The 22,035-nt window shown below is 34.3% G+C and overlaps 1 protein-coding gene across 1 annotated transcript in view; it reads left to right on the forward strand.

Annotated features, from left to right (window-relative positions):
- The window catches only part of XPR1 (xenotropic and polytropic retrovirus receptor 1), a 193,766-nt gene that overhangs the window by 145,236 nt on the left and 26,495 nt on the right, over positions 1-22,035 (forward strand). Inside the window, exons 9-11 of the mRNA XM_036824076.1 lie at positions 137-316; positions 6,247-6,418; positions 7,554-7,748. Coding sequence (XP_036679971.1) covers positions 137-316; positions 6,247-6,418; positions 7,554-7,748 — 547 coding nt within the window. The remainder of the gene's footprint in view (positions 1-136; positions 317-6,246; positions 6,419-7,553; positions 7,749-22,035) is intronic.

The raw sequence follows: 22,035 nt of genomic DNA on the forward strand, positions 1-22,035 counted from the left end.
TCTATTTTCTATTTGAAGAGGATTGTTGATGTAATAATTAAACATTTTTCTTACCTCTGTTTTATTAAAGATTTTTTAAGTAATGGTAGAAATAAAAATAATTTTCTTTCTTTTTGTCTTTCCCATCCTTTATCAGATTGCTGGATTCCTCGGGATATTGTGGTGCCTGAGCCTTCTGGCATGCTTCTTTGCTCCAGTTAGTGTCATCCCCACATATGTGTACCCACTTGTCCTTTATGGGTTTATGGTTTTCTTTCTCATCAACCCCACCAAAACTTTCTATTATAAATCCCGGTTTTGGCTGCTTAAACTGCTGGTAAGTCCAGAAATTTGTGTATCATTTTTAGAGTGGTATATTGGTCATTGGCTTCCTCCAGAATGAAAACAAAACTCCTGTATTGCACAACTTCAGAAAGCATGTTCACATTGTAGTCTAAATGAGTAGTACCCCAGCTCCAGGGGCAAAGAACACAGTATGACTGGTACACCTGATGTTGTGCAGTAAGAGTGGCCCTGGGAAAAGCACTCATGCATTTTTTCCTCCAAAATGGAATATGAAGTGTCAAGATACTGAAATGACTTTAAAAATTAATAATAATTCATAATTAATTACTTTACAGATTATTTAATCAACTGTGATAACATGTAGAATTTTCCTTTTTTTTAAGTGGTGCAACTATTACTTTCCTGTTAAATTGCTATAAGTAGTCAATCAAACATTTTTTTTTTTTTTTCAAACATTTTTATTTTATGAAGTATTGGTTCTCTAAAAGCAGTAGGAATATCTTGTCAGATCACCAAGTTTAACTTGAGAAATTGACTTTATAAATTCCATTTCTTCTTCCACTTTACCTATTTCTTAATGATCTCAAAATCAAGCAGTCTCAGCATTAGGGTATAGAATTTCCTGCAAAAATGGTAGCTGTATTTTTTGGGATATTGTAGACTGCTCTGGAAGGGAACTTCTGCTTACTCCCAGATTTAACCAGCTCTATTTTGAAAATCAATTGGGAATGCTTTCATATAATTATTTCTTAGATTACAAATTACAACTAACAGTAGAGTGAAGGTTAGTAATTAAATTGACCAATCTCCACAGACTTCCAGAATTCTCATAATTATCGTCTCACTTTTTTTTTCACCTTATAAAGTATATTGCCTTGAAAACTATAGTTTTTATTTCTTTTTCCTTTTGTATGCCCCTTAGGTTTAGGAGAATTTTTGTTGTTGTTCTTAGCAATATGCTCTCTTTAGCATTCACTAAATTTTTAAAATCTGAAGAAATAAAATATGACCTTCCAATTAAAAAAACATAGTAAGCAGTCAACAAATAAAAGCAGGCTATGTTCCAATATAGGCAGGTATTTATAGCAATCTGAAAAAGAAAATGGCCCAAATCTTGACTTTTTTTCCCCCCCAAAGTTAATTGTTCATTTATTTGTATTTCTTCTTTCTTCCACTAGGATTTTTATCACAAACTGAGAATCTCCCTCTTTTCCACCAACTTCATTAAATATAAATAAATAAATAAGCAAGCAAGCAAGCAAGGAAGCAAATCATTCCCTTAAAGTATAGCACCACTAGGCCTAATTTTGAGTTTGAATTCTGAGTGTGGAACTTAGATGTTCAAGCATATTTTAATAAGTCATAAGTTATACCATCACCTTTAATGTGTTTTGTCATCATCTAGAAAACATGCTTTTTAGAAGATTTTTTTAAAAATATAAGACAAAAGAAAAATTTGAACCATTTTTCTCTCGAAATTTATACTAAAAATAAATCATTTCCAGTTAGTACAACAATATTAGATTACCTTTCTTATTTTGAGATTGTCATTTTATTTCTAGATTTTATGGAGTTTTTAAACTGTGTTATTTGCATAAAAAATATAATATTCTTCTGGTTACAAGGAAATAACTACAAGATTATAAGCACCTATTTTTCCTTCCTAAATTATTGTGAAATCTCTATAAAGTTATTTTCAAATGAGATTTGAAAGACTTAGAAAACTCAGGTGTTAATATGATTGCATCATTACAATAATAAAGTAATACAGTTGTGTACATTATGTGCTAAGTGAACATTTCCCCAGTGCATCCTTCTTTGTTTAAATGGGAAGCTGGTATGATTCATGAATGACGAGTTATTCTTATTAGCAGAACGATTCCCCATTGAGTAGACATTTATCTGTGCATCTGTTGTGTGTTAATAAATGAGGACTGTTGATGGTATGGGTTGGCAGGGGTGTAATAAGAAATAAGAGAATAGTAAAATATACTCTCAGAAGCAGTGAAATACGGAAGGAAGCATTGTGATTTGGTATCTTTGTAATAATTGTAAATAGTAAAAATGTTATTTTTAGATTATTTTAACATTAATTGACCTATTGACTTATTTTAATTCAAATCTCATTGAGAAAATTTACCCTTAGAGTTATTTCTAGTGATTTAACAAGAATGTTTCTACCCTATTTATGTTTCTCTGATACAGCTTTTTTTAAAGCTTCATCCTAAAGTAAACTACATTTCCCTTTTTCTTTTTTACTTTAATTTTTAGTGGAAAAAGAACGTGTGTCACTTGGCCATAGTGGTAGGCACTGGGCACCACTTATATTCATATTTAAATTTGAATCTATGGAATTGATATGTTACTCCTCTCCCCAAAAGAAGCTAAAAAAATTTTTTTAAGAAATTGATTTGTTTTGATATTAGTATTATATATCAAATTAATACAGTTTATTTACATTCATTAGGTCATATATCCTCTCTCCAGATCTGTATTTGTCCTACTTGGAAATCCAGTTAGGAAGCATAAACAATGCCTCAGATTTTCTGAACAAAAGTATCAAGTTATTCTTATAGAAGGCTGCATAAAGTTTTTAAATTAGAGTCTTTTGCTATATTATTTTGGAATTGGTTTTTCCAATATTTTCTTTAGTTGTATAATAAAATTTTTACACGTGTCTATTATAAGAATAGATTAGAGAAATATTCTCATTTAATAATGTACTATTCTGGACATTTTATATGTGTCAATTTATTTAATCCTTTTAATAAACCATGAGGTTGGAGCTACTATTAATCCACAGTTTATAAATGAGGAAACCTAGGTTCAGGGGAATTAAATAAGGTCACAAAGCCAGGATGTAATGGAGATGGGATATGAGCTCAGGCATTCTGGCTCCATAATCTGTGTTCTTAAACACTACCATTTAACAGTTAGACCTGGTGGTCACTTTATCTACATGTTTAACTTTGAGTAGTGGATCAACTAACGGAATCTTAAAATCAGATTTGGAAAGAATGTGATTATCCACAAGTAGAAATTAAGACTTCATCTCCTTAACTGTTTATCTCCTTAACTTCATCATCTTAACTTAGAAGATGATAACATATATTCTTTGTAATAACTTGTTAGTGGCCTTTTTGTGTATGTGGGTAAAACATCAGATATCCAGGTTGTCTGTAGCTTTCTTAATACAGTTACTCAGTGAATTGTTATCATTTTAATTTAAATCACAGCAAAGTAGAAGTTGAAAGACCTTCGCCAGAATAAGAAAGGAAGGAGAATTCTCACTCCAAAAGGGGAATTCAGATAAATCTAAGATGAATTTGACTATGTGTTAATGTCAGGGAGTTAAGTATGATCTGTTTATTTTCATTTCCACTCACCCTACCTCTGACCAAACTACTTGTTCCTTTCTTTGTATTTCCAGGGTATTTTGTATGCCTATCTGTAATAGCAGTTACCACATGGTGCTGTCATTATTTCTTTAGGTACTTATTATTTGCCCAAAGGGATTGTGGGTCTTTGAGTGTACAGGCCATGTTTTATTTATTTAGTACCTCCACAATGCCTGACATATAGTAAATACTTAATAAATCTTTGTTAAATGCATGAATGACTATAATTATGTTCTTTCCTTCATTAGTTGTCTTATACCAATATTTACCACTCCCTTCTTTCTTTCTTTTTTCATCTTCTCTCTTCTGTCAATTTTCCCTTCCTTCCAATTTTTATTTTATGTCACTCCTTTCCTTTTCTAGTGCATCCCTCTATCTCTTTGTTTCTTATTTAATACACTGTCTTCCCCTTCTGCTCTTACAGAGGTTTTCTGTAATAGCCAGGTTTTGAGGCTGGATGTGGCAGGTTGTGACAGTAATGGTAGTCTGTCTAATGTCAGTGAGAAATGAGAAATTTGCCCTAGGCTGCCAGTTTCACAAAAGTCCATGACTAGAGACTGAGTAAGACTTCCTGATCCTTTGTTGTTATATCCTAAATTATTCTCTTGTTTCTGTCTCTTTGAATCTTTTAAATCCATTCTGTATCTAGAGTTTCTTAAAATATTATATAAACTGGTACCAGAACCTCTTTGTGCATAAATGATTAACATCTCAATCCCTAATACCTCCTACCCCACCCTACCCTGCCAAAAAAAAAAAAAAGTTTACTGTATCTGGAGCTTATGGTTGCAAATGATAATATCTCATCTGGCTTACTGAACAACTTTCTGAAAGAGTAAGCGAGTGATCAGAGATTGAACCGTGGACACAAAATATATCAGCTCCAGAAAGTAATGTCTTAAAGCCTGTATTGTATCCTGCAGACCCCTGGTCTAAATTCCAAAGCTCCAAGACAATACCTGTCATAGATAGTTGACACCCAGGATTGATTTGTAATATAGTCATTTATTATTTCCCTGAAATAATCAAGGGAATTATTTAGAGAAAGAATAGAAAGAACCAGCCAAGTCTGAGAGAAGAGAGCCATAGTCTCCCAGGCTGGATATGTCCATTAAATGAATATACCTACATGGCAGGAGAGCTATAGCTTTAGACTCATTTTCTCAAAACGGTTGCTTATGGGCTTCCCTGGTGGCGCAGTGGTTGAGAATCTGCCTGCCAATGCAGGGGACACGAGTTCGAGCCCTGGTCCGGGAAGATCCCACATGCCACGGAGCAACTAAGCCCGTGAGCCACAACTACTGAGCCTGCGCGTCTGGAGCCTGTGCTCCGCAACAAGAGAGGCCACGATAGTGAGAGGCCCGCGCACCGCGATGAAGAGTGGCCCCCGCTCGTCGCAACTAGAGAAAGCCCTCGCACAGAAACGAAGACCCAACACAGCCAAAAATAAATAAATAAATTTTAAAAAAATGTCTTTGAAATCAATAAAAAGAGGCCCTGTCAATAGACAATAAACCAAGAAAGAATAGTCAACATTTCTAACAATCAAATGCAAATTAAAGCAACATACTGTTTTTTTAAAATAACTGTTGCTTAGTCAGAATTCCTTGTTTTAGGAGTCCATTTTCACCTGTGTAAGATAGAAAGGGTCTAACAGGGTGAGGAGGAAAGCTGCCTTCATCCCATCTTCACTTCACTCAAGGCCTTTCAAGGCAGTCTGTACAATTTGAGCTTATTTCTGGTGATTAGTGTCTAATTCTTTCTCTCTCTGCAATGCCAGGATTTTCCTTTGCAGTGGTAAACAGGCTTCCACAGAACAGAGTTAGGAGGAGTTATTGTTATAGGTCTTCTGTAAAATGGGGATATGGATAACACCTAGCTCATAGAATTGTTATAATTAATGGATTATAAGAAATGCATTATGAGAAAAATACACAGAGTGGATTAATGCTCAAGGCATATAACCTGAATTTATTTATCATTGTTTTTGTAACAGTGGGATGTGGGCTGATTTTTGTGGCATAATTTGAAGACAAATGCAATTATCACCAAGGCATTAGTGAAATGAAAGTGACTTTGGTTAGAGAATAATACATACTTCAGACGAGGTGCTATCCTCCCCTTCCTATCCTGTGTAGGCAAAGAAGAGCTTTGTATTCAGTTAGCTAAGATGGGAAAATATTCCAGAAACTATCATAGCACATGGGTCTCCAGCAAAATTTAATTTAGACCCTAACGCTAAATGTCCTCTCGATGCATTTGTGCCATTCTCTCTGCTTTCCACTTCAGCTCTTCCCACCTCTCTGCTTTCTGTTTTCTGACTGTAGCTATTCCTGCCTTCCCCCTGCCCCACCCTTTTAATTCCTTTCTTAGTTATCCATTCAATCCCTTCATTACTAATTCTCAACCTAGCCACTGTTGCCAGGTCCCTGTGTTTGTGATTGGTTCATTGATTTCCGTTTTATCAACTAAAGTAATCATGCTGCAGGGTCAGACATGAATTAGAGAAATTTAATATGAATTTTCTTGTTTCTGTGTTTTCTGATTTTTTTCTTTCTCCCAGTTTCGAGTATTTACAGCCCCCTTCCATAAGGTAGGCTTTGCTGATTTCTGGCTGGCCGATCAGCTGAACAGCCTGTCAGTGATACTGATGGACCTGGAATATATGATCTGCTTCTACAGTTTTGAGCTCAAATGGGATGAAAGCGGGGGCCTGTTGCCAAATGATTCAGAAGGTAGGGTATGAATGTGCATCCACACTACTGAACTGCCAATGTAAACCAAGAAATACTGGGAATGATAACTGAGGAATTTAAGATCATCCAATAATATTACAAATTTAATTAAATGTACTTGGCACTCCTTTAGCAATCTCTTTATCTGATATAATTTGGCTCTTAAATTATATATTATAATTTTAGCCATTTATTTGCCAGGAGATTTACAACTTAAAGAATTCTAAAACTAAAAAACTTCTAATACATTGGTAATTAAATCACAGATGCTTTAGTGTCAACAATTGCCATCACAGTATTGCTTTACTATGATCAAAAATACTGATAATTTAGAAATTAGATCAAGTGCTTTGAGAAAGTCATTATAGATGTTTTTAAATTCTTCTTGGGTACCTTATTTTTCTTTTGGCTCTTTTTATCACTCTTTGTTTATGCCAGGTGTTCAAGTTACTAAGGAATTTTGCCTTAATGACAAAGACCAACTTTAGACAGATTATGTAACATCTGACTAACAAAAGTTAATGAAGCCAGTGCCAACACATTTTCATTGATTGCCAGCAGATCACAATTCTGTTGTATGTTGAACCACTCTGATACATTTCCAGAATTTGAAGAAAACTGATTTACGAACTCTGTTCTTCTCATTTTAAAAGTATAAACTCTGCTGTTTGTTTTCTTTGTTCGTTTTATTTTTTTTTAAAGAACAAGAGTGTGAACAACCTATAGTGGGTATATTGTAGTGGTTTGGAGTTCATGAAATTGACTGGAGTCACCAGTGATATATATAGGTTTTCCAGATGTTTCAGAGCTAATTTTTTTCTCTTTGATTAAGGTATTCATCTTCTAATTGTCTTATAGTTTTACCACACTCCAAAGAAGGTGATTCCAGAATAGATAGTCAGAAATTTGAGCCGGCAGATTTTTCTAAGTTCCCACTGTGTATTTTACCTTCTCTCCGCAGCTTATCAACCACTAAAAAGTTTAAGAATATAATAGTTGCAAAGAAAAAAGTGATTCTGAAACCCAGGGTCCTTGCTTTCATGGACTTCCTAGTGGTTATGATATATGACTCTAAATGATGTGAACAAGTTATTTTTTTTTAATTGTAGTCTTTTCTTCTTTGAAATCTTCACAGAACCAGAAATTTGCCACAAATACTCATATGGTGTGCGGGCTGTTGTTCAGTGCATTCCTGCTTGGCTTCGCTTTATCCAGTGCCTGCGCCGATACCGAGACACAAAAAGGGCCTTTCCTCATTTAGTTAATGCTGGGAAATACTCCACGACTTTCTTCACGGTGACGTTTGCAGCCCTTTACAGCACTCACAAAGGTATTCATTGATTGTGAAAAGATTTTTCAAAATCTGGATTTTCACCACTTGAATCTATTTCTTACTCTGGTTACCTTTCCATTTGTCATGCTTCTTTTTTTTCCATTGAAGCTCCAGTCCCCTCAGGTATACTACTTTGTTTTTGAACACAATTTTAGTCTCATTCCAGTATTTACTAACAAGTACCATTAAAAAGAATCAAAGTCATCTGGAAGAGAAAGGATTTGTGATAATGTTTGAAATCCTGAATTATGTTTAATGGGTTCAATCCAAGACACCTTGGGTTTTCATTTGGTTTTTTAGACTTCTTGTTCATTAATGAGGTTAGGAAATGCTAGGTGAAAAAGATTCCCTCTGGCAATCATGTATATTTTTAATCGCTTTCCTTCACCAAGTAGTAAGGATTGTTTCCAGCCTATTTAACTGCAAATTGAGTTCTCTGATCTCTCTAGTTTCTTATCTCCATGGCAACCAGTTATTACTTGAGACTGTTCTTCTGTTGGGAGGAGAAAAAGGCTTTTAGGTTCTGAGCCACATACAGGCACTCCTTTTGAATTTTTAACCTTCTCCTAAGAACTGTCAATCAAAGATCTCACTTCCTTTTACTAAAATGCCTTCCTTCTTTGTCTATTTAAATCAGTATCAGCCTACACCTTAGAGGCTACACTCTCATCTGTGAGTGGTAAAGAAATGTTACCAATTGAAATTATTACAATTATTTTTAGATACTTTGATAAAAAGTTCTTTTTCTGTGATTTTTTTTTTTTAATTGAGATGCTGTATTTAGGAGCCTTAGCTAGTGCTCCAGAACTGCTGCTGTGTGTCTGATGGTCTTGAAAGATTAGGGTGGTTGTTTTTTGTAAAGCTTGTGATTTGGTCCAGCAGAACACTTTATAATGTACTTCCACTTTTTGCAGTAGATTCTGTGATTGCAGTAATATTAATAATGCAGTCAATAATTTTACCACTATGGAGGCACTCTTGTTAAATTATATAACTTAACTAGGTACCTCAGTGAAAGAAATACATCCTGAAGCTCCCTTAATTTTTTTTTTTTAACTGCTCTCTCATGTGCACCTACTGTTTGGCTAGCTCCTCAGACTCTCCATTGTACATGCTTACCCGTTGGTCAGCCTGGGATACTGGTAGATTTTGTACTCAGATTTTGCATTTTACCCTTTCTGCAGGTCTTTCCCTTCAAGGATTACCCCTCTAAATTTCTAGCTGTTCCATCAACCCTGACTCTGTCCTGGAGCAAGTAAGACTGATTTTTCTGTGACTGGAGTAGAAAGAGGGTATTGGGAGCACCCTCAGGCAAAAAGCCACAAACTCATAATTCTTACTCTTTATGCCAACATCTTTTCAAAGTAAGCTCAGGCTTTTTGCCTGCTTTTGGTGGCTTTCCAGTGCCTTCTAATAGTTATTCTTTTTTTTTTTTTTTTTTTAGTATAATTGACTTAACAATATTATATTAGTTTCAGGTGTACAACATAGTGACTCAATATTTTTATATAATACAAAGTGATCATGATAAGTCTAGTTACTGTCTGTCACCATAAGAAGTTATCACAATATTATTAACTATAATTACTATGCTGTACATTAGATCCCCATGACTTATTTATTTTATAACTAGAATTTTATGCCTCTTAATCTCCCTCACCTATTTCACTCATCCCCTAACCTGCCTCCCTTCTGGCAACCACCAGTTTGTTCTCTGTATGTATGTCTGCTTCTGTTTTGTTATGTTTGTTCTTTTTTTGGTTTGTTTTTTAGATTCCACTTATAAGTGAAATCATACACTATTTGTCTTTCTCTGTCTGGCTTATTTCACTTAGCATAATACCCTCTAGGTCCATTCATGTTGTGGCAAATAGCAAGATTTCATTCTTTTTTATGGCTGAGTAATATTCCATTGTGTGTGTGTGTGTGTGTGTGTGTGTGTGTGTGTGTGTGTGTGTGTGTGTACCCCCCAAATCTTTATCCATTCATCTATCAATGGACACTTAGATTGCTTTCATACCTTGGCTGTTATAAATAATGCTGCAGTAAACACAGTGGTGCATATGTCTTTTCAAATTAGTGCTTTTATTTTCTTCAGAAAAATTCCCAGAAGTGGAATTGCTAGATTGTGTGGTAGTCCTATTTTTAATTTTTTGAGGAATCTCCATACTGTTTTCCAAGGTGGCTGCACCAATTTAAATTCCCACCTACAGTGCACAAGGGCTCCCTTTTCTCCACACCTTCTCCAACACTTGTTTTTTGTTGTCTTTTTGATAATAGTCATTCTGACAGGTGTGAGGTGATATATCATTGTGGTTTTGATTTGCATTTCCATGACGATTAGTGATGTTGAGCATCTTTTCATGTGCCTGATATCCATCTGAATGTCTTCTTTGGAAAAATTTCTATTCAGGTCCTCTGCCCATTTTTTAATCAGGTTGGGTTTTTCTGCATGTTGAGGTGTATGAGTTACTTGTAGATTTTGGATATTAACCCCTTACCTCATATATCCTTTGCAAATATCTTGTCCCATTCAATAGGCAGCCCTTTCGTTTTGTTGATAGTTTCCTTCCCTGTGCAAATGCTTTTTAGTTTGATTAGGTCCCATTTGTTTATTATTGCATTTGTCTCCCTTTCTAAGGAGACATATCCAAAAAAATATTGCTAAGACTGATGTCAAGAGCATACTGCCTATGTTTTCTTTTAGGAGTTTTAATGTTTCGGGTTTTACATTTAAGTCTTTAATTCATTTGGGGTGTATTTTTGTATATGATGTGAAAAGGTAGTACAGTTTGATTCTTTTGCCTGTAGCTGTCCAGTTTTCCCAGCACCATTTACTGAAGAGGCTTTCTTTTCCCCATTGTATATTCTTGCCTCCTTTGTCATAGTTTAATTGATCATAAGTATTGGGTTGGCCAAAAAGTTCGTTCAGGTTTTTCATAAGCTGTTATGGAAAACCCGAACGAACTTTTTGGCCAAACCAATACATGGGTTTATTTCTGGGCTCTCTGTTCTACTAATCATGTGTCTGTTTTTGTGCCAGTACCATATTGTTTTGATTATTGTAGCTTTATAGTATAGTTTGAAATCAGGGAGCGTGTTACCTCCAGCTTTGCTCTTTCTCAAGATTGTTTTGGCTCTTTGAGGGGGGGTCTTTTGTGTTTCCATACAAATTTGGGGGTTTTTTTTTTCTAGCTTTGCAGAAAATGCCATTGGTATTTTGTTAGGGATTGCATCGAATCTGTAGATTGCCTTGGGTAGTATGGTCATTTTAACAATATTAATTCTTCCTATCCATGAAAGCTCCCCAAATTTTAACTCTTGGTGAAGAATGCTATTTTTCAGTCCAGGCATGCATCATGATTAAGAAGGTTGTTAATAGAGAATTTCTAAATCAGGCAATTAATTTGATACATGCTACCCTGTGGCTTAATAACCCTTTACTTTTCTCCCATCCTGGGTAAAATTGAGTACTGGTTTTTCTTTTCTTTTTTTTTGGTTGAATATTTTAGGATATAACATATCTTTAACTATACTGATGCCATTCAGTAAGAAGCTGAAAATCTGAATTCCTCGAATCTGCAAACACTCCAAATCTGAATACCTAAAACTAGAAGCAGTGGTTTGGATAGTATTGTCTTTAGATTTTTTTTGTTGTTGTTCATGTACCCATTAAAATAACCTTTTAAACTATTGATATATTATTACTTTATTATCTTTATTTTATTATTTTAAACTATATTACTTCTCAGACATTTTTAAGTTTATGTCTGAAATTTTTTGTCTTAAATTTAAATAATTACAAAAAAGTCTTTTCCCTTAAATTTTAAATATTCACATTTTAAAACAAAGCTGCTAAGTATTTCTACTAAGTGTACCCAGGTAATCTAAATATAAAGGCATGGTACCATGATTTAATTTTTTTTAATGAAGCAATTCTACAATAGTCAGAAATTTTACATCTCTGTCCCATTGAACTTTATTTTAGTATAATATACTTTTGTTTTAATGACTTTTGTCTGATACAGAATATGTAAATTGAAATTAAATTATTAATTTCCTATTAGTAGGAAAATTAGTTACTAGGAAGATAAATTCCCATTATTAGGAAAAATACTTGTTAGAATAATTTTTTTCTTTCTGTGTTGTAATTATCATTACTCTGATTTTATCTATAGTTGTCAAAATAACATTACAAATTTTAATAATTATTACACATAAATATTTCTTTTTTTAAAAAATAAATTTATTTATTTATTTATTTTTGGCTGTGTTGGGTCTTCATTGCTGCGCACAGGCTTTCTCTAGTTGCGGCGAGTGGGGGCTACTCTTCGTTGCGGTGCGCGGGCTTCTCATTGCAGTGGCTTCTCTTATTGCAGAGCACAAGCTCTAGGTGCACGGGCTTCAGTAGTTGCGGCTCACGGTCTCTACAGCGCAGGCTCAGTAGTTGTGGTGCACAGGCTCTACAGCACAGGCTCAGTAGCTGTGGTGCATGGGCTTAGGTCGCTCCGCGGCATGTGGGATCTTCCTGGACCAGGGCTCGAACCTGTGTCCCCTGCATTGGCAGGCGGATTCTTAACCACTGTGCCACCAGGGAATTCCCAATATTTCTTAATGAGATAAATTTATATTACTTATTACTCTTCCATTTTTCAGTTTTTATATAAGTAAATCCTGAGAAACTTTGTTAGCATTGCTATATACGTAAGAATGGAAGTTTTGTTGTTGCATTGTCCCTCAGTTTTTTGGACAAATCCTGAATTATATGCCCCCCAAAATTGCATAGTAATCTATTATTAATAATTATTTTTAGTGATCTATCAAGTTTTCTTTGTTGAAAGCAAAGAGTTGAAAATAAACTGAGTAAAGAATTGAACATGAACTGAATGAAAAATGATTTGTTAACTAGTCACTAGAGTCATTCACTTTCTCTGTTTCTGGACAGTATACCAAAAAGCTTGAGTAGGACCAATCATATATTTAGTTTTAAAGGCTCCTTGTTTAGTTCAACATACTCAAGAAACAATTAGGAAAATTAAAATATTGTTAATTTTAATACATTTTTCAATGCAGTGTTTTTGATGAAATGCTTTAACACATTTTTTAAATGTATTTTTGAAAAAAAACTTTGGAACTGCAGATTACACTCATCCAATTTATAGAGAATATCTGCTATATACCCTAATTAGAAAACCAGTCAGCCAAATCAGAAAAAGTTCTGACTTTACATACCTTAATTTAAAATACTTTACTGTTAGGGGATATCTGTATGTGTATGGCTGATTCATTTTGTTGTGCAGTGGAGGCTAACACAACATTGTAAAGCAACCGTACTCCAATAAAAATAAAAAAAATAATAATAATAAAAAATAAAATAAAATACGTTACTGTTAAAAATGCTAACCATCATCTGAGACTTCAGTGAGTCTTCTCATGCTTTTGCATTAGAAACATCAAAGATCACTGATCATCATAACAATTATTATAATAATGAAAAAGTTTGAAATATTGCAAGAATTAACAAAATTTGACAGAAATACGAAGCGAGCAAAAGAAAAATAGCACCTGTAGACTTGCTCAACACAATTTGTAAAAAACACTGTGTCTGCAAAGCGCAATAAATCGATACATGACAACAGCAAAGTTTTGACTGAAATTAGTATACTTATGTATACCCCTGTGTAAACACCTTACTTTTTAGTTTTAATTCTGAATTAGGTAGGGAGGTGAGTGGTTAAGTAGATGCATAGATAGATTAAGAATTATTGAGAATATTCTATGTATCAGGCTGTGCCAGGCAGTAAAAAAAAGAGCAACAAACAAGACACGATTCTTGCCCTTAAGAATTTATAATCTAGTAGGGGAAATAGGTAAAAAGGCATTCACTGTTTGCACAACAATGTGAATATAATTAAAACTTCTGAACTGTACACTGAGAAATGGTTAAGGTGGTAAATTTTATGCTGTGCTTTTTAGCACAATTTAAAAAAGAGAGACGTTAAAATAGAGGGTAAAGAGATAGCAGGGTTACCAGAACAGCCTACATACAGCTTAAGTTCCTCACCCAGCCTCTAGGCCTCAGGAAGGGAAGCGTAGAGAAGACTTCCCAGAGGTGATGGTTAAGCTATATCTTATTGTCTATATTAAGTTAGGGAGGATTCCACTTATACCATTATGTGTCAAAACACAAGTCCGTGGAATTTATGAGTGATAGAAGTGTTACAAGTGTTACTCTTTCCCAGTTTTGTTCATCTTTATCCCTAGGGCGTTCCCCCACCCCCACCCCAGATAAAACCCTACCTTCAAAACGGAGATCATAGTATCTGTTCTGTTTATGTCACAGATTTGTTGTAAGGATCAAATAAGGCAGCGCACATGAAATCAAGAAATTCTAACTTGCTGTACAAGTGGAATTTATCTTTAAATGAAATATAATTCTCTTTACTGTCTAGAGCTAGTATATGTGTGTCTTCCTTTATGGAAAGTCTTTTCACAAGGAACACTTACGATCACCTTGAGTGTGTGTGTGTGGATGAGGGTGTTGTACTGGGTAAGTATCAATTAGGAATGTGTTTGGTTTTTTATTCAAGTAACACAACTGTTTACTGACTGAACTTGATTCATGTGCCCACAGTCAAATTTTTAAAAACACAAGCATTTTTTAGAGGGACCATTGGTTGTATAGTTTAACGATATCCCTAAAATTTAAAAAAACCCCACTTTTTGTAGTTGCTACATATTAAATATTTATATCACTAAATTTTTTTACCAAAAAAGACAAAGGAACCCATGACAGAAAATTTGACATTGAATGGTGATCAAAAGCAGAATTTGATTTCTATTGTTTTCTTGGACAATATTCCAAGAGGAAAGGTATCAGAAAACATAGACTAGAAATGATCATTGAGTTAAAAGAATAGATTCTGCATGGTTAATGAGGTTGATCTTTTTCTATTGAATGTGTATGTGCTATTGCAAAGGATAAATTTTCTCTGGGGAGAAGTGTAGAAAATGGTGAGGTAACTTTGTTCAGACTCAGGAATCTGAGTCTTTTCAGAGAACTAGCCTACAAGGTTACCATGGTAACAGCATTATTGGGGCATTTTCAAGATTGTTTCAGAGGTTATGTCTTATGCCTCATGATTTGTAAAAATGGAAGTGCAAGGGTTAACTCTATACTTAGAATCACTTTTTAAAAGGTGAGGGAGGGGGGTTAGGCCCATTATTGGGAGAATAAGTATGATAATATTGCAGCTAGTCCTTACTTGTAGTAAGAAGGAAACACTTTAAACATTTCAGTATATTTTATTTTCTATCTTTGATTTTAGAAACAAAGGATTTAGCTCTCAGCCAATCTTATTTTAAGAATTTGCATTTCGTTACAAGCCTAAATTAGAAGCCAATTCCTACAAGTTTTTTGTTGGAATTGCGAGTGGAGGAGACAGGAAAGTACTTTAAATGGTTTTTGTGTGTCCTTGAGGTTTCTTGGCCTTGGCAAGGAAAAGCCTGTGGGAGGTACAATAATAAAAAAGCCATTGTGTTATTATTTCTAATCCATTGATGGGGAGAGAGTACTTCATTAGATTTTCTGTTTTTCATTTACAGTTTCTAACATTCTAAAATATTTATAAATTCTTAATGGATTTTGCTCTTTGCTGTTCTCTGAATACATAGAAGAAAAAAAACTTCTCTTAAAAAATACTTCATGTTTTACTTTAGACTCCTTTGTTAGCATTTGTTAGCATTTACTATTAGACATTTTTAAATACTTGGAAAAAAAGAGATACTCTCTACTCACTTAAAAGCCGAGTTCATTTGTATTTCTTTGCTTGGTTGTTTTCCAGTGCCCAGATCTCCTATATCTTCTAGATCCCTCCTTGTTTAACATTCTGTAAGGGGTGCTGTGTCCCCTAATGAGGATTCCTCAGCAGTAGTTCAGTGCCTTCAGTGCAAATAGGCATTTCATTGTTTTGGGTGAGCACACATAGTCCTGAAGTGCTTCCTCTCTGGGGGTATGGCCAGTTTGTTACGCTGTTTCTACCCTGAATAATGAGCTTCTATGCCAGAATTTCCAAATTTTAGTCTTATTATACTATAGTAGAAATGCTTTTTTTTTTTTTTTTAATCTCTAGGGAAACGTTTGTTCCATTAACTTTTTAAAGACATATGCAAAATTTTTTTAAACAACTTATTTGAATAAATACTTTCATTTTGGACTTAGTATTGAAAGTAGCTCTAATCTTTAACCCTTTTGAAATTTGATACATTTTGCTGTACTTCCTCTAGCCTAACTAATAATGCAGACAAGAGATAGATTATTTTAGAATTCACCATTTGTCAGTATTGGCTTAAATACTGCTGATGCTATAAAATCAAATGTGAGGTATTGTTTCTTTCTGATTATTAAGTTGACTTTAATAGTATTTCTTGAGTAACTTGTATCTACTTGGCATTGTGCTGATTTTAAATGGTTTTATAAATATTACACTAACAATCCCATTTATATTTCACCTTAAGTTGCTTTTAAAACATTAATTATAGCTTTGAATAAATTATATTTTTGTATCATCTTTGTCATATAAAAGAAAAAGCTTTTTAAAAAAACACTTGTCCTTATACCCTGAAGCTGTTTTTGTTGACTTTTCTCTAATCACCTTTGTTTTCTTAATTGCTCTTATAACTGACAGATGTAATTTGTTAACATTTCTATGTAAATTGTGTTGCTTTTGAAACACTCATGCACAAAAATTTAAAGTTTAAAAACAATCTCTATTATTGTTTAGATACTGCTGGAGAATCTGTGATGTTTAAAAGAACAAGGTCAAAATTATTTATGAATTCAACTTATGGAGCAATTTGTCTAATTGAAAAAGAATTTAAAGACAAGTACTTGCAAATAAAATTTTTAATTTTAATTTATATATTATTTTATATATAATTTTACATGAGACTCTTATTGGTGAAAAGTATAAACATCAAGAAAAGGTATAGTATCTAGGTGTTTTCAGCAAAAAGAAAAGAAAAAAAGAGAAAAACTGAACAGGCGAATGAATTATGAGGCCTTAAGTTCCCGCTAGGTATATGTTACTCCAGGGAATATAAGTAGTAGATTATATATGAATCTCTTTCTTTCACAGTTTCATAATATAATACAATAAGCGTACTAATCAGATATTGCTACATAATAAACCACCCCAAAACTCAGCAGCTTAAAACAGCAGTAATTTATTCTCCTTTATATATGTGTATATATTTATTCTCCTTTATGTTTGTGGGTCAGCTGGGAATTGGTGGAACTAGGCTGGGGTCAGCTGAATAGCACGGCTTTAGGCCGCTGTTCCCATTGGGTTTTTGGCTCTTTCCTGAAAGTTGGGTTTGAGTTTGTTACATGTTTGTTCGTTTTGGGGTCCCAGACGAAGGGGCAGCAGTTATCCAAGGAAAAACTCTTTATGTGGTACTAGCAGAAACAATTACTATTGCACAAACACTTTTTAAGTCTGCTTGTCTCACATCTGCTAACCTCTCACTGGCCAAAAGAAGTCATATAGCCGAGCCTAAAGGACGTCTGCCTATCCTGAACAGCCAAAGCAAATTATTAAACCCAACATGAATGGAGTAAGAGTCACGGAAGAAAGGAGTGGATATTTTTAAACTGTAATCTAATCACCACAAAACAAATTAATTTTAACTGATTTTTTTTAATTGGAAAAGGATATAAACATAATATTGTAGAATAAACATGGCTAATAAACATGAAAAATGTTCTACTTTACTAGTAGCAAAAGAAATGCAAATTAAAATCATATTTAATTGAGGAAGTGATGATACAAATTGCTGGCAAGGATGTAGAGAGATGAACACTCATTCTGTTGATTGAGTATAAATTGGTAAGCAATTTGGTAATTCTGTCAAGAGTATTAAAATCATTCATACCTTTTAACTTAGTAACTCCCTTTCCATAACTTTTTCCTAAGGAAGTGATTAGAGAAGTGGGTATAAATGAATATATGTTCACAGCACTATATAGTAAAAAATGAAAATAATCTTATGAATGTCCAGCAGTAGGAGAGTAATTTAATTACAGTGAGTTTATGGTACATGGAATATTATACAGTGGCTGGTCAAAAATGACCCAAAGCACCTGCAAATAGTAGATGAAGAATAATGATATTATTTAAAGCTAATAATTATTGAATACTTCTATGAGCTAACATTCTTTTAAGCATTTAACATGTATTAACTCATTTAATCTTTGCAGCAACATTATGAGGTATTAGAATCAGAGCTGAATGGTAGTTAAAGTGGCAAAAGCAAATTTTATTCAGGAACTGTTGCAATAGAGGAAAAGTGATCTCAGTACAGAACTGGGCTCAATTCTGAATATAGAATGGACCAGTGGGGATTTATAGCCAAGGAGCAGGGTGGTGGTCAATGAGTGGAAAATTGCTAAAAGGAAACATCAAGGGTAAGGGAGGATTTTGGCTAAACTGACTTGGCAGGATTTTGGCTGAAATCAGATGAGGGTGATCAGATGCCAAAGGTGGAAGGAGAAGAATTTGATGAGAGATTGAGGGTGATCAGATATCGAGGGTAAAGGGTTCTCTCTAAACTGACTTAGCAAGATTCTTGCTACAACTGGGTGATGCATGCTTGACAAGGATGGACACCAAGTTTAGGTCTAGGGAACTTAGAGGAGCCTGACTATAGTTAGGTCAAGGAGAGTCTTTATCCATCCATCACTTCTGCTGGGTGCTACCGACTGACCCTGGAATAATATGGGAGGGAATTACGGAGAGATGTGAATACCAAGGGGCAAGGAACATTGGATGCCATTTTAGAGAATGGCTACCACACTTTGTGTCTTGCCATTATTATTCTCCATTATTCACTTGCTGTGGAAATACACATGTACTAAATGGCACTTTCGGAGAGGAGAGAGAAATCCGAGTCCTCAGTCTCCAAGATGGTTTCTAAAACTACAGGGTTTTTGCCTTCCAATAACCCCCTATGCCCAAGATTCATATCACAACCACCAGAAACCCTCTGGTTATTTTAAGAAAGATTTATTTAAAGGATGTTGAGTAGCTTACAGAAATCCCAACAGGCAGTGAAGACATCACAGCTTGTATGCCCAACACTACCAATGCTGGACACCAGTGTTATCTCTAGAACTGCAACTGTGAGTACCTCTAGAATGAGGATGTGGCTGCTTCTCTTTGCCAGAATAAATTCTGTATGGTCCAAAAAAAAACAAGGGAGAGTCTTTGTTGGAGGTAATCACTTGATCGTCATTTTTTAGGCGAGGAAATTGAAAACAGAGAGGTTAAGTTACTTGCCAAAGTCGTACAGCTATGAAGTGGAAGAAAGTAGGTTGTGAATCTGAATACAAACAATATAGCTCCAAAGTCAAGTAGCAAGTAGGTGACAATGCTAGAATTCACACCCAGGTCTTGTGATTATTTTTCTCTACCATACTGCCTTCTAATGTTATAGAATGACCTGAGCTCTTCCCAAAGGTGAAATGTTAAACTCGTAGTAAGCAAAGGAAGATCAGATAGGGTAGTGTGCTATCCCTCCAAGTGCCAAATAAATTTGTGTTTGGGGAAGCACAAAGGTACATTGGGAGAGAATAATTAGACTTTAACCTTTATATGGTTAATTAGACTGTACCTTTATATGGTTAAGCCCACTTTGTGATCCCTTTGTCCTAATGGCCACATTCGTGGAAAACCAAAGACATTGCCAGGAACTAGCTATCTCACATTAACAGTCACACGCTTTTATTAGTAAGAGCAATGTGGAGTCAGCTCAACTATATAAATAATTTCTCTCTGGAAGAAAATTGAAAGTCTTTCTTGAAGGGAAACAAACACTAACATATTGATGTTGTTGCAAGTGATGGGAGAATGGATTGACATGAATAATTTGCTTAGAGTTTTATTCTTTGTTAGGGTCATGAAATTCACTTCCTAAGAAATACCAGAGGTAATTAGGTATTTGTTAAAGCTGGCTGGCTATTTCCTTAATATATATTGTTAATAAACATTCTAGCATGCTTCCTAGAATGTAGCGAGTAAAATACGGAAACAAAGACCAGTAAGCTAATACTTAGTTTCATTGGTAGTATTTTGAATGAGGTATAAGATGTGATTTTAATTGAAATGTTTAGAGTGAAATTTTTCTTATATTAAAAGTATTTTCTTCACATATTAAAAAAAATAGTGCTGCTACTTAATAGGAGGGAGAATAAAGCATCTACCTACTGCTTAAATATCACATTGATGTGTTGCATTTCTTTTGTTTCCTCATGTGGGATTCTCAGGGCTCTGTAAATACTTTTTGGTTGCCTCTGAATAATACCCTAGAGCATATTTCTTTTAAAAGTAGAATTGTACTGCTTGCAGCTGTTTTAACTTTACCAGGAAGTCTTTTCAAAAGAAATGAACATCCACCAAAGTGGAATATTGAAGCTTACACAACGTTTCATAGCTGGTGTAGAAAAGACTGAATCACTGAAGAAGGATGAACTGAAAGTCAAGGATCCGTTGTATAATCTTCCTCTTCCTTCTCAGTTATGAATATATGACCAACTATGTTTCCTTCCTCAACTAAAAAAAATTTGATATTTGAAATCAATGTATAAAATTAATCCTTCGTTTAACCTTCTGTTGCAGAAAGTGGAATGTCTTTGCCTAGAAAGCCAGGTCCATCTCTCTGCTCAATTTAATCAAATCCTCTGCCAATAAGGATTTTAAAAGCACCATCTTAATGAAAGGCACTATTTCATGTTGAGAGAAAGAACATGGGCTTTGGAGTTACCATGACTAATATAATTTAGGAATATTTTACCATATCACTAGACAGAAGGAGAAAAGCTATGTGATTGATCATCTAGATAGATGCCAGAGACATTCATTAATTAAAAATATACATAAGGATACTTCTTAAATATAGCAAGTACTGTGTATACATATAGGATTAGTATATACACACATATATACATATATATGTATACACACACACACACAATCTATCGATCAGCGTCCCAGACCAACCACTAGAATCATGACTAGAGGGGAAATGTTAGAGACATTCTCATTAAAATCTGGACTAACATGAGGATATCTGCAATCATCACTATTATTTAACATTCTTCTGATTATAATTATTATATAAGAAAATGAAAAGTAAGAATATTAAAATTTTAAATGAATAAAATAACATTTATAGGTAATATGATTGCCCAGTGCTCTCACTTTGTTTGCCCTTTTATGAACTTTTTATGGTGAATGTACAGTTCTTTTATAAACAGGAAAATAATTATTTTCATTAAAAAAAATTAAAAGGGAGTTGGCCTAGACTATCTTTCTAAGGCTCCTTCAGCTCTTTATATTCTATTATTCTAATAGAGCTATTTGCCAATATGTAGCATCTTGGCACACATTATTTCATTTTGAACCTGATATTAACCCTGAGAGAAAGTAGATGTTATTATCATTTTAATATATCAGGAAGGTTAAATTGCCTGCCCTTGGTCACATGGCAGTAAGTAGCAAAACCATAATTGTCAGTCTCTGAATCCATTCCCTTTTCTACTTTAAAAAGTTATTTCCAACAAGGCAGCATGATGTAATGCTGGGATCCTCAAACTTTGGTATATGTGTGAATCACCATGGATTATTACTTTAAAATGCATAATATTGGGCCCACCTTCAGTCTAATTCACTAGGATTAGGGTGATGATCCAGAAATTTATACATTTTTAACATGCACCTCATGGTGCTTCTACTAAATATGACTCATTGGCCACACTTAAGTAAACATTAGTGGACCATAAGTTTGTTTTCTACATCTGTAACTCTATTTCTGTTTTGTAGATAAGTTCATTTGTACCCTTTTTTTAGATTCCACATATAACGATATCATTACGATATTTGTCTTTCTCTGTCTGACTTACTTCACTCAATGTGACAGTCTCTAGGTCCATCCATGTTGCTGCAAATGACATTATTTCATTCTTTTCTATGGCTGAGTAATATTGCATTGTATATATGTACCACATCTTCTTTATCCATTCCTCTGTCGATTGACATTTAGGTTGCTTCCATGTCCTGGCTATTGTAAATAGTGCTGCAGTGAACATTGGAGTGCATGTATGTTTTTGAATTATGGTTTTCTCCAGATATATGCCCAGGAGTGGGATTGCTGGATCATATGGTAGGTCTATTTTTGGTTTTTTAAGGAACCTCCGTACTGTTCTCCATAGTGGCTGTACCAGTTTACA

The sequence above is a fragment of the Balaenoptera musculus genome, chromosome 1 (assembly GCF_009873245.2).
Source record: "Balaenoptera musculus isolate JJ_BM4_2016_0621 chromosome 1, mBalMus1.pri.v3, whole genome shotgun sequence".
NCBI lineage: Eukaryota > Metazoa > Chordata > Mammalia > Artiodactyla > Balaenopteridae > Balaenoptera > Balaenoptera musculus.